Source organism: Oncorhynchus nerka, linkage group LG19, assembly GCF_034236695.1.
Source record: "Oncorhynchus nerka isolate Pitt River linkage group LG19, Oner_Uvic_2.0, whole genome shotgun sequence".
NCBI lineage: Eukaryota > Metazoa > Chordata > Actinopteri > Salmoniformes > Salmonidae > Oncorhynchus > Oncorhynchus nerka.
In genome coordinates this window covers 11,820,961-11,834,980 of record NC_088414.1, presented here as the reverse complement: position 1 = coordinate 11,834,980, position 14,020 = coordinate 11,820,961, and the positions used below count along the sequence as shown (strand labels likewise).

The 14,020-nt window shown below is 49.8% G+C and overlaps 1 protein-coding gene across 1 annotated transcript in view; it reads right to left on the bottom strand.

Moving 5' to 3' along the window:
• Positions 1–3,523: 3,523 nt before the first annotated feature.
• Positions 3,524–14,020, bottom strand: part of LOC115146893 (G protein-coupled receptor kinase 3) — a 74,376-nt gene continuing 63,879 nt past the window's right edge. Inside the window, exons 17-21 of the mRNA XM_065004723.1 lie at positions 12,158–12,253; positions 10,300–10,462; positions 10,080–10,216; positions 9,383–9,496; positions 3,524–8,136 (exon numbers count right to left, since the gene is read on the bottom strand). Of these exons, the coding sequence (XP_064860795.1) occupies positions 7,975–8,136; positions 9,383–9,496; positions 10,080–10,216; positions 10,300–10,462; positions 12,158–12,253 (672 nt within the window). The 3' untranslated portion in view covers positions 3,524–7,974. The remainder of the gene's footprint in view (positions 8,137–9,382; positions 9,497–10,079; positions 10,217–10,299; positions 10,463–12,157; positions 12,254–14,020) is intronic.

The window sequence follows — 14,020 nt, the reverse complement described above, 5'->3', positions numbered from 1 at the left end:
ACACTTTCAGACACCGCGATTAGTAAAATCAAATCCACAAAGATGTTAACGAGTTGACGGATTAACTCTGACAGCCCTAGTTTTCACAGCATGTATTTGGAACTGGGCCACAAACCAGACTCAGATTTACTGTTAGAAAAAGGCCCAATACAGTCTACAGAACAGGCTCAGCGGCTATATACACTGTGACAGCAGTTTAGCTCAGACTCGCACGCATGCCCACACGCACGCTAGTGTGGAAGAGCAAATATCCTCTACGTCTACGACTGCAGTTCAGTTTCCTCTTGCCCACTAAACAGGTGTGAAATACCGCAGTGAATTACTGACACATCATTTCAACTGTATGTAATAAGTCCTGAACTAGTCTATGACAGGTTTACTCCTGATTCATTAATAACAGAGGTGGTATGGTCAGTTTAGATCAGACCTGCTGTTACTGTGGAGACGAAGAGGACAGGAAGGACAATAGGACCACTCTCCCGTCCTCTGCTCAGGGGTGGTCGAAACAGGTTACTCATCCATTTGAATGATAATACATACTGTACTAGAATATAGGAACTGAAAAAAAAGAGATGGGTGATGGAGAGCGCGTGTGGTGCTCTGGTTACTGTGTGCACGCACAGGAGTGGATGTGTTTGCAGACGGGACCATTCAAAGCAGTGTGGGACATACAGTAGACGACACAAAGAATGACGTATCCAAAACACACACGGGCTGATCGTTCTAGAATACACACAACATGAAGACTCATTAGAACACACAGGACTCTAGAACACACAGAGGACCATTCCAGAACACACAGAGTGAGGACCATTCCAGACCATTCTAGAACACACAGAGTGAGGACCATTCCAGAACATTCTAGAACACACAGAGGACCATTCCAGAACACACAGAGTGAGGACCATTCCAGACCATTCTAGAACACACAGAGTGAGGACCATTCCAGAACAGTAATGCCTCGTGCCACATCATCTCTGCACCTCCCTTCTGCTCCCAGAGCTTTAAGGGTGAGGACAACGCCATGACAAGTGCTGCTGGGGGAGGGGTCAAACAGTCAGAGGTCAGCCAGATGTGATGTCAGAGTGGGGGGGGCGGGACACCGCAGAAACGGTGATACAACCTGAGGATGGAGAGAAACAGGAATGAGAGAAAGAAATAGGATCGCGAGAAAGAGATCGGTAATGAGAGAGAGAGAGAAGAAAAGAGAGAGGGATGGAGAGAGAGAAGATTCAGAGAGCGAGTGCATTGAAAGATAAAATGTTAATGTTTTTTTCCCCCAATACCTTTCTGGTGACATAGTAACCGCTGTGAAGTTGACAACACATTATGAAACACCTGACGGTGGTGGAATACCATGACAGATCACTCTACACCCCTAACCTACACCTTCAGCCCGACTCAGCTGTCCGTTCCATTGGGCTTCTCAGACACACACATCTCTGGGCTCCTGGCCTGTGGCCCTCACAGACACACACACATCTCTGGGCCCCTGGACCTCACATACACACACACCTCTGGGCCCCTGGCCTGTGGCCCTCAGGACCTTGCAGACACACACACACACCTCTGGCCTGTGGCCCTCAGGACCTTACAGACACACACGCTACCTGCAGCACCTGCCTGGAACACCAGCGGGCATAGACAGACAGAGACCTGTAGAGAACCTGTTGGGTGAAGGGCAGGTCAGGTGGTGCCGGTTAGGAAGGAGAAAAGTGGTGCCTGGTTTTACACAAGTATTGGGTCTAGGGATGGACACACATGAAGACATACCCTGTTGTGGACAGTCTCGAGGCAACATCACGCCAACGCAGCCTATCCATCTCCGAGAGCGATGTAGGTTAGCAGGACAGACAACCATCTTAAGAGATTTATACTTCAGTGTTTGTACTTCAGTTGATTCACCATAACACGTTCCTGGGCGATATGTAAGCAACCACTGAACAGTGCCAGATGTAACCGTGGCGACATGACGCAGTGTCAACGGCACGTTCGCCGGAACAGGGTCTCAACTCCAGTGGTTTCCAAGCGTCTCCCGCCTGAATCAATCCGTTTTTCTTGTGACCCACCTAATCAACACAACTGTGTCATTACAGTAGCTACAACCCGGTCAGAATTGGCCATTACCTTATCCAGTCTATGTAGTGGCAAAGTCACACTAGGGCAGCTACTGTATCCCAGGCCCTCTCCTTTGTCCTCCCTCTCCCCTACTCGCTTTTCTCTTCCCCCTCTTCCCTTACCCCCCCATCTTTCCCTCAGTCCACCCCGGGATTTATAAATAAAGTTATGAGAACAAACTCCCTTCTCACAAACTATTCTCTGGCATGTCACAGAAATACAAACTAAAACGCATAACTCGCTTACCTTTATGACGGCTTTTAAATCAACGCAGGAACTCCAAATGTACTGGTTTATAATCCCAATCCCGCGGGGGCCAAAGTGAGAGGCTCACTGTCCCACCGTCAAACAGACTCACACACGAGCCGAGCAGGGCACCCAACAAAGCAGTCAGAAATAAGAGTGACAGACGTCATATCTCTCTCGCTCGAGGCAGCTTTGCTTGCCAAAATATGGCGCCATAAATATAGTGGGACGGGGGGACGTATGGGATACTACCCTGTTAGGAAAACGGGGTAAATGAGAAGGGAGAGAGAATTACAGCTGGGGGGGAAGCAATAAGGGTAAGAAAATGTTGTAGCAATCTAACATTCACCCTGTGTCTTTTATTTGCCTCAGGCTAAGACCCTAGGCCAAAACAAACCAACAGATGACTAGCATACAAAAACAGAGGCGAGAGAGGGGAAAGCTGGAATGTTCTGGTAGTCTACTGGGATATGGACCTACGAGTGATGGATTATTGTTGATATTGGAAGAGTGAAAACGCACACAATAACTCAAAAGTCCAGTCCAGAGCAACAGCGCGGAAAAGCCTTGTATCTCCGTCTTGAGGGGTAGTCGGCTGTCGCTCCAACCTGACAGCTGCAGCTGAGAAGAAGCCTCACGGAAAAAGGAAGATGGCTGGAGGGGGGGTACCAAAGGGGTGTGAGAGAAAAGTAGGGGAGGGAAAGGGGGTGAGAAAATATGAGGAAGGGAGAAGAGCTAGGGGAAGTTGATAGGAGGGGGACAGAAGCGGTGGGGGAAGCGGGAGGAAAGAGGGCTGGGACCCCGGACCTATCCCGTAGGTTTGTCTAGATGATTTTGATGTTGAATTATTATCAGCAAACGGTCCAGTGTCTGAGCCTCAGTCTATTTCTTCATGTTTTTAAATTGAAAACGTGGAATAAAACAGCGATTCGTTTATCCAAATGTATTTAATTAGCTGGATGATATGGGAAAAAACTGTCACTCGACGGTTGGCTGCTTACCACCGTATTTCTAAAGAACAAACATTACCCCCCCATGTTAACATTTGAACATGAGAACTCATTGACATTCATACCTCCCTTTTGATATCACGACACACTATGTAGTGCACTAAAGTAGTGTCCCAACAGGTCAACAAACCACACGTCACACAAAGCAACACGGACAAAAGAAAATGATGTATTTATTTCTGAACTGTTTTATATAAGCAGTCCAACACATAATGCTCCTAGCGGTCTTAAAAACAACATGACAAAATTCATTCAAACAAAATGGAATGACAATAATCATTTAATAATATTACCAATGACAGTAATCATCATGACTGTAATGGTAATAGTAACCCAACGCCAGTAGTATTTGCGTTTTGTTTGTGGCACGTGTCAAATCATTTGTCTGGCGGTGTGTAAAACCGGAGTATTCTACAGCGAGAGCCCAGGCGCGAGCTCGTAGACAGAGGCCGTTACCCCCAAAAAAACACGCAATAAATATGAAAAGAGCAAGAGTCCGGGTATTCAAAAAATAATAATCTGGCAATTTGCAGGTATGATAGCTAAAGTCTTTATGTGCAAAGATCCAAAGTGTTCACCACAAACAGATTTACACACTTCAAAACCCCAACGCTCAAACAGAGCATCCTCATCCGGAGAGCGTCTCTACATCGTGAAATCTTCTTAAATAAACCTAGAGCATTTGTCATTTAATATACACACATATATTCATTCATATATATATATACTTCAATTTGTTAGTTTTTCTCTTCTTCCTATATGCCGCCCCTTTTCATTGTCTTGTTTTGTTGTCAAGCTTGTGTGTGTAGATGTTTGACAAGAACATCTACACTAAATAAAACACTGACAAGCGATTGAAATGCAGCGCACACACACTCATGCTTGTACACACAACGCACACACACACACACACTCATGCTTGTACACACAACGCACACACACACACACACTCATGCTTGTACACACAACGCACACACACACACACACTCATGCTTGTACACACAACACACACACACACACACACACACACTCATGCTTGTACACACACACACTGATGCTTGTACACACAACGCACACACACACACACACACTCATGCTTGTACACACAACACACACACACACACACACTCATGCTTGTACACACACACACACACACACGCACTCATGCTTGTACACACACACGCACTCATGCTTGTACACACAACGCACACACACACACACTCATGCTTGTACACACAACGCACACACACTGAATAGACCCATTACAACCAAGCCCTGTGTGTGTGTGACAAGTGGAGGTGCTGAAAGGCAGATTCACTCCATGCTCACACACACACACACACATCCCCAGTTCGGTCACAGTTTTGTACCCTTTAAAAAAGACCCCTCAGATTCAAACGGTTGAGGGAGAGTGTGTGTGTGTGGCCAGAGGCTGGCGCTGTGAGGGGTCCGTCCCCGCAGGGGCCTGTTCAGATAGGAGGATTCTCATTGGTCCAGAAGAGTCAGCCAATCAGAATCAATCAGCGACAGGTATTTGGCACATTGAACATAGAGTAACACATTAGGTTAAAAAGGTCAGACAGAACCCCATTCGTTTTGGTTTAACAAGAAAACGCCCTGATGAGGTATCTCTCTAAAACGACATCACTTCCCCTGACTGACCTGTGTAGGCCTCTTAGAATATCAACCCCCCCCCCCCCCAACACATAAACCCTCCTCTACCCCCCCCCAGCCACACATGCAGGTCACAGCTGTGGAAACGCACGGATATATATCACAGGCGAGGAACCTTCTACTGCATGGAGGGGGGGGGGGGGGGCACCACCCTCCGAAAAACCCTGAAATTAAAATTGAGTGAACAAATCCTTTCTCCTCTCTTTTCAACAACCAGCTGCACTTTCATGTCCCTCGGTTAAACGGCCGTGTCACGGCAGCACAAGCGGGTTCTCCTCACATATAAAGCCAGAGAGGATTGTGGGCCTACCATTCTGGGTCACATTCAGAAATAAATCTATAGGTTCAAACCAGACTGAAGGGGACTAACAGATTCGGGTTCCGGTCGCCGTCTGCTCCAAACGTTAAAACACCCTGCGTCACCTACCACCTCTCTCTCTCTCTCTACACTGACCTACTTATACAGCCAAGCCGATCTACATCTGGAAAGCTGCGGCGTACACATTAGGGCCCTGACACATTAGGGCCCTGACACATTAGGGCCCTGACACATTAGGGCCGCCCTGACACATTAGGGCCCCCCTGACACATTAGGGCCGCCCTGACACATTAGGGCCGCCCTGACACATTAGGGCCGCCCTGACACATTAGGGCCGCCCTGACACATTAGGGCCGCCCTGACACATTAGGGCCGCCCTGACACATTAGGGCCGCCCTGACACATTAGGGCCGCCCTGACACATTAGGGCCGCCCTGACACATTAGGGCCGCCCTGACACATTAGGGCCGCCCTGACACATTAGGGCCGCCCTGACACATTAGGGCCGCCCTGACACATTAGGGCCGCCCTGACACATTAGGGCCGCCCTGACACATTAGGGCCGCCCTGACACATTACGGCCCTGACACAATTACAACTTCTCACACAGCAAAGTCTCCGGCCCTGCTGGGGTTCAAAACTCACATACTGTCCCCGCTCTGAGGTACGCATACTGTCCCCGCTCTGAGTACGCATACTGTCCCCGCTCTGAGGTACGCATACTGTCCCCGCTCTGAGGTACGCATACTGTCCCCGCTCTGAGGTACGCATACTGTCCCCGCTCTGAGGTACGCATACTGTCCCCGCTCTGAGGTACGCATACTGTCCCCGCTCTGAGGTACGCATACTGTCTCCGCTCTGAGGTACGCATACTGTCCCCGCTCTGAGTACGCATACTGTCTCCGCTCTGAGGTACGCATACTGTCCCCGCTCTGAGGTACGCATACTGTCCCCGCTCTGAGGTACGCATACTGTCTCCGCTCTGAGGTACGCATACTGTCTCCGCTCTGAGGTACGCATACTGTCCCCGCTCTGAGTACGCATACTGTCCCCGCTCTGAGTACGCATACTGTCCCCGCTCTGAGGTACGCATACTGTCCCCGCTCTGAGGTACGCATACTGTCCCCGCTCTGAGGTACACATACTGTTCTCCGCTCTGAGGTACGCATACTGTCCCCGCTCTGAGTACGCATACTGTCCCCGCTCTGAGTACGCATACTGTTTCCGCTCTGAGTACGCATACTGTCCCCGCTCCGAGTACGCATACTGTCCCTGCTCTGAGGTACGCATACTGTCCCCACTCTGAGGTACGCATACTGTCCCCACTCTGAGGTACGCATACTGCCAGGTGAATGAAAGCCCCCCCCTCAAAGTCAAAACGGTTACCAAGATCCGTGCACACGAGCCGCATCGGAGAGGTTTGTCCACGGCGACAAGAGTTCCGTGCCACAGAGAGTTCTGTATCCGGGGGGGGGGGGGCCTGCTTTCAAAACGGGTCCTCCTGGATGCTCAAGTAAATATTGACATTGGCACTTTATGCATTTCACTGACGGAGGGATGGAGGAGGAGACGGAGGGATGGAGGAGGAGACGGAGGGATGGAGGAGGAGACGGAGGGATGGAGGAGGAGAAGAGGGTCAAAGTCTCTTCAAAAAGTCAAAGCCGTCATCTTTCTCTCCTTCGTCGTTCTCTGTGGAAGGAATGAAACCTGCTGCCAACCTCTATGGCCCCATCTCTGGACACACACACACACACTTACACACGAGCAGTTCACTGCCATTCTCTCGGGTTTATCCCGGCAGGTGTCTCTGCTTCCTTGTCCTCCTCCCACCATCTTTCCACTTCTCTCCCCTCCACTCAGTCTCTCCTTTCCCCTCTTCATGAGCTCACAGGAGAGGAACGTTATTGGTCCGGCCCCTCTCTCCAAGCGGTGCCATTGGTCCAGATACTCACCACCTGCTTTAGGTCCCCGCCCCTCCACTACAGCCAGCCAATCCCGTGGAGAGCGGCCCGGCAGGTGCGTGTGGCTCGGGTCCAGTCTCAAGACGAGGCTGGGTGGGGATTGAGGGACAGAGGGGGGGGTGGAGAGAAGAGGAGGAAGAGGTGGGGACAGGTGACCTAGTCTTCCCTCTCCTACTCGGGACTGGCGTTTGCTGCTCTGCCGGGTTCAGCTGGTGTGTGCGCGCGTGTGTGTGCGTGAGGTCGGCTGTGTGGAATGCTGGTCCATTGGGGGCGAGAGGAAGAGGGATGCGTGGCAACGCTCCAGGGTGCGGTCGGAGAGGGAGGGCGCTCTGGTTCTCTTTAGGTACACGCATGGTCCGAGGGTACGTTTTTGCCTTTCAGTGTGTGTGTGTGTGTGTGTGTGAGAACAGAGGAGAGCGGCTGGCAGGTTTGGTCCATACACACTCCAGAGTGAGAGTGTGGGGCTTTATTGTGTGTGTGTGTGTGTGTGTGTGTGTCTAGGACTTGGGGCTGTGGCAGGTGGGTTCATAGGGGATGAGGTTATAGGATGTGGTGTGCGTGTGTGTCTAGGACTTGGGGCTGTGGCGGGCGGGTTCATAGGGGATGAGGTTATAGGATGTGGTGTGTGTAGGTGTGTGTGTGTGGCCTACAGGCCGTTGCTGTTGCGGTGTGTGAGAGGAGGTTTGGAGAACTCCACCACCCCAGCCCGACCCTTCCCGATGACCTTAGGGGCGCGACGCAGCAGCTTCTGGGCCTCAGTAAACGCATCGGTCAGCTCTTTCTTCCACTGGACAAACTCTGGGTCACTCTGCAGAGAGACCGAGATAATAAACATATTATTACACACACACACACACACACCTTCCATTTGATTAACTTATAATAGAATAATTAATAATACATTCAAACAAATTGAAATTTTATATATATTCTGATTGCTTTCCCAAAACTCCCAGGTTTTACAGAAATCCAGAGAGAGCGAGAGACAGAGAGAGAGCGAGAGACAGAGCGAGAGAGCGAGAGACAGAGCGAGAGAGCGAGAGACAGAGAGAGAGCGAGAGAGAGAGAGAGCGAGAGACAGAGAGAGCGAGAGACAGAGAGAGCGAGAGACAGAGAGAGCGAGAGACAGAGAGAGCGAGAGACAGAGAGAGCGAGAGACAGAGAGAGCGAGAGACAGAGAGAGCGAGAGACAGAGAGCGAGAGACAGAGAGAGCGAGAGACAGAGAGAGCGAGAGACAGAGAGAGCGAGAGACAGAGAGCGAGAGACAGAGAGAGCGAGAGACAGAGAGAGCGAGAGACAGAGAGCGAGAGACAGAGAGAGCGAGAGACAGAGAGAGCGAGAGACAGAGAGAGCGAGAGACAGAGCGAGAGAGACAGAGAGAGCGAGAGACAGAGCGAGAGAGACAGAGAGAGCGAGAGACAGAGCGAGAGAGACAGAGCGAGAGACAGAGCGAGAGAGACAGAGCGAGAGAGACAGAGCGAGAGAGACAGAGCGAGAGAGACAGAGCGAGAGAGAGAGCGAGAGAGAGAGCGAGAGAGACAGAGCGAGAGAGACAGAGCGAGAGAGACAGAGCGAGAGAGACAGAGCGAGAGAGAGAGCGAGAGAGACAGAGATAGAGGTTGTCCTCCGTACCTCACACAGAGACAGAGATAGAGGTTGTCCTCCGTACCTCACACAGAGAGACAGAGATAGAGGTTGTCCTCCGTACCTCACACAGAGAGACAGAGATTGTCCTCCGTACCTCACACAGAGAGACAGAGATAGAGGTTGTCCTCCGTACCTCACACAGAGAGACAGAGATAGAGGTTGTCCTCCGTACCTCACACAGAGAGACAGAGATAGAGGTTGTCCTCCGTACCTCACACAGAGAGACAGAGATAGAGGTTGTCCTCCGTACCTCACACAGAGAGACAGAGATAGAGGTTGTCCTCCGTACCTCACACAGAGAGACAGAGATAGAGGTTGTCCTCCGTACCTCACACAGAGAGACAGAGATAGAGGTTGTCCTCCGTACCTCACACAGAGAGACAGAGATAGAGGTTGTCCTCCGTACCTCACACTGCAGGACAAACTGCTTCCCCCCTTTGATGCGCAGCAGGATGCACTTCTTATCTTTAATCTGAGTCTCCTCCACCGTCACGATCTGCTCCATCGTCAGCAGGTTTTGCTGCGGAACACACACACACACACACACACACACACACACACACACACACACACACACACACACACACACAAACCAAAATCAGGAACATGTCCGGGAGGCGGGGGAACCAATCACAATCGGAGAATGAGACGGCCCAATCGAAACGGAAGCTACAGAGGAGAGTGGCCTTTTTTTAGGAACGGCGCTAGAGAGGGAGGACGCTGCTCTGAAGGTAAGGCTGTCTGGTAGCTCCGATCCGTCTACTGTGCCACTGGGGGAGAGGAGGAGGAGGTGGGGCAGCAGCTGTCAGACTTACCTTCGGGGCACGGACTGTGTGTTTGACTGTTTTCATCCAGGCCTACAGAACGTGAGCGAGGACAGACAAGACAGACGGACAAGCTTCATGCACTAGACAGACGGGATGGACAATGACGAACACACACACACACACACACACACACACACACACAGAAAGAAAAACCCACCCAGAAACCCACATACATGAAGAGCAGAAGCGCACAAACTGAAACACACGCACGTAAACTCGGACCGACGCACATGGAGAGGACGCTGTGACGTAGAGTTGTGTGTGTGGGAGGCTCACCCGTGACTCCCCCTCTCCCCTCCACTCCACTCGGTTGGGGAACAGGTAGAAGTATCGACGCTGCCACTGCGTCAGGAACGGGTTCCCCAGCTTCAACATGTAGCCGTGCATTATACAGTCCTTGCCCAGGGCATAGTCTACAACACACACAATACTACATTAACCCCATGACCACAAAATAAACTGTCCAGGTCGTGTGTTCTGCGTTTCTCCGCCTTACCCTCCTCGTGGCCCAGCTGTTTGTTCTTGGTCCTCTTGCGGGCCTCGTTCTTGTCCGTGTCGGAGTTGACCGCCTCGTACACCGTCTCAGCCACCTCCTGCTGCCAGCGCTCTGAGATGACCAGAGGGAAGTTCTTGTACAATTCCTGGTCACTGTCCAACAACTAGAGGGACAGAGAGGGAGGAGAGAGAGAGGGGGGGAGGAGGGAGAGAGAGAGAGAGGGGTGGGGGGAGAGAGAGAGGGAGGGAGTGAGAGAGGGGGGGAGGGAGGGAGGGGGAGAGAAAGAGGGGGAGAGAGAGAGAGTGAGAGAAGAGAGGGAGAGTGAGAGAGAGAGGGGGGGAGAAAGAGGGGGAGAGAGAGAGAGAGAGAGAGAGAGGGGGAGAGAGAAAGAGGGGGGGAGAGTGAGAGTGAGAGAAAGAGGGAGAGGGGGAGAGAGAAAGAGGGGAGAGAGAGAGAGAGAGAGAGAGGGGGGAGAGAGAGAGAGAGGGGGAGAGAGAGAGAGAGAGAGAGAGAACAAAACAAAGTCACTGAGGCAGGTATGAGGTGTAAGGTGACGTGATTCCTCAGATGTTAACCCCCGTCACCGGTAGCTGTGAGGTCTGCTAAGCTGGGCAGCATGACTGTAATTAAGGCGACCTGGAACGCGCCCAAAGCCTCCAGTTGTGTAACATCCAAACTATTTGGGAAGGACTTTCTTTGTGGGCCGCTCTGCTTACTGGCAGTGTCAATATTGAACACTGATGGAGCCACATTTACACCTCAGCCTCCTGTCTGTGTGTGTCTGTGTGTGTCTGTGTGTGTCATGCACTAGGATGTAGGAGTGTGTAAATCCGGATTACAGGTTTAGCTTTTATATAATGCTGTGTATTTATTTTTGATACCCTTGGTGGTTTCATGAGATAAGGGTTGTGTGTGTGTGTGTGTTACCTTGGTGGTTTCATGAGATAAGGGTTGTGTGTGTGTGTGTGTGTTACCTTGGTGGTTTCATGAGATAAGGGTTGTGTGTGTTACCTTGGTGGTTTCATGAGATAAGGGTTGTGTGTGTTACCTTGGTGGTTTCATGAGATAAGGGTTGTGTGTGTTACCTTGGTGGTTTCATGAGATAAGGGTTGTGTGTGTTACCTTGGTGGTTTCATGAGATAAGGGTTGTGTGTGTGTGTGTGTTACCTTGATGGTATCATAAGATAAGGGTTGTGTGTGTTACCTTGATGGTATCATAAGATAAGGGTTGTGTGTGTTACCTTGGTGGTTTCATGAGATAAGGGTTGTGTGTGTGTGTGTGTGTTACCTTGATGGTATCATAAGATAAGGGTTGTGTGTGTTACCTTGATGGTATCATAAGATAAGGGTTGTGTGTGTGTGTGTGTGTTTCCTTGAGATAAGGGTTGTGTGTGTGTGTGTGTGTGTTTCCTTGAGATAAGGGTTGTGTGTGTGTGTGTTTCCTTGATACCCTTGGTGGTTTCATGAGATAAGGGTTGTGTGTGTGTTTCCTTGATACCTTTGGTGGTTTCACGAGATAAGGGTTGTGTGTGTGTGTGTGTTACCTTGATACCCTTGGTGGTTTCACGAGATAAGGGTTGTGTGTGTGTGTTTCCTTGATACCCTTGGTAGTTTCATGAGATAAGGGTTGTGTGTGTGTGTGTGTGTGTGTTTCCTTGATACTTTTGGTGGTTTCACGAGATAAGGGTTGTGTGTGTGTGTGTGTGTGTTACCTTGATACCCTTGGTGGTTTCATGAGATAAGGGTTGTGTGTGTGTTTCCTTGATACCTTTGGTGGTTTCATGAGATAAGGGCTGTGTGTGTTACCTTGATACCCTTGGTGGTTTCATGAGATAAGGGTTGTGTGTGTGTGTGTTACCTTGATACCCTTGGTGTCCTCTTCGTCAAAGGAGCCAATGTCAAATGCATCTGCTGCATTTACCTCTCCTCTTGGAGGGATGAGAGGGGGAGAATACTGGAGGAGAGAGAGAGAGAGAGAGAGAGAGAGAGAGAGGTAAAGGTGAGGAGAGAGAAAGAAAGAGAGAGAGAAAGAGAGAACATAAAATGAGAGAGATATAACATGAAATTCGACATACCAATTAGGATCTGTCTAAAATGACTTGAATCAGTTATAGAACCCATTGCCCTTCATGGTTGTGAGGTCTGGGTTCTGTTCACCGACCAAGAATTCACTAACTGGGACAAACACCAAATCAAGACTCTGCATGCAGAATTCTACAAAAATATCCTCTGTGTACAATGTAAAACACCAAATAATACATGCAGAGCAGAATTAGGCCGATACCCACTAATTATCAAAATCCAGAAAAGAGCTGTTAAATTCTATAACCACCTAAAAGGAAGTGATTACCAAACCTTCCATAACAAAGCCATCGCCTACAGAGAAATTAACCTGGAGAAGAGCCCCCCTAAGCAAGGTGGTCTTGGGGCTCTGTTCACAAACAGACCCCACAGAAGTCCAGGACAGCAACACATATAGACCCAACCAAATCATGAGAAAACAAAAAGATAATTACTTGACACATTGGAAAGAATTAACAAAGAAAACAGAGCAAACTAGAATGCTATTTGGCCCTAAACAGAGAGTACACAGTGGCAGAATACCTGACCACTGTGACTGACCCAAACTTAAGGAAAGCTTTGACTATGGACAGACTCAGTGAGCATAGCCCTGCTATTGAGAAATGCTGCCATTAGCAGACATGGCTCTCAAAAGAAGACAGGCTATGTGCTCACTGCCCACAAAATGAGGTGGAAACTGAGATGCACTTCCTTATATATATATAATATGACATTTGTAATGTCTTTATTGTTTTGAAACTTCTGTATGTGTAATGTTTACTGTTTTATTGTTTATTTCACTTTTGTATATTATCTACCTCACTTGCTTTGGCAATGTTAACACATGTTTCCCTTGTCAATAAAGCCCCTTGAATTGAGAGAGAAAGAGAGAGAGAGGTGAGGAGAGGTAAAAGTGAGGGGAGAGAGAGAGAGAGGTAAAGGTGAGGAGAGAGAGAGGAAAGGTAAAGGTGAGGAGAGAGAGAGAGGAGAGAGGTAAAGGTGAGGAGAGAGAGAGAGGAGAGAGGTAAAGGTGAGGGGAGAGAGAGAGGAGAGAGGTAAAGGTGAGGGGAGAGAGAGGAGAGAGAGAAGAGGTAAAGGTGAGAAGAGAGAGAGGAGAGAGAGAAGAGGTAAAGGTGAGAAGAGAGAGAGGAGAGAGAGAAGAGGTAAAGGTGAGGGGAGAGAGAGCGAGAGAGCGAGAGCAAGAGAGAGCAAGAGAGAGCGAGAGGTAAAGGTGAGGGAAGAGAGAGAGAGAGAGGAGAGGTAAAGGTGAGGGGAGAGGAGTGAGAGACAGAGGATAGGTAAAGGTGAGGAGAGAGAGAGGTAAAGGTGAGGAGAGAGGGAGGAGAGGTAAAGGTGAGGAGAGAGAGGAGAGGTAAAGGTGAGGAGAGGTAAAGGTGAGGAGAGAGAGAGAGGAGAGGTGAGGAGAGAGAGAGGAGAGGTGAGGAGAGAGAGGTAAAGGTGAGGAGAGAGAGAGGAGAGAGGTAAAGGTGAGGAGAGAGAGAGAGGAGAGAGGTAAAGGTGAGGAGAGAGAGAGGAGAGAGGTAAAGGTGAGGAGAGAGAGAGGAGAGAGGTAAAGGTGAGGAGAGAGAGAGGAGAGAGGTAAAGGTGAGGAGAGAGAGAGGAGAGAGGTAAAGGTGAGGAGAGAGAGAGGAGAGAGGTA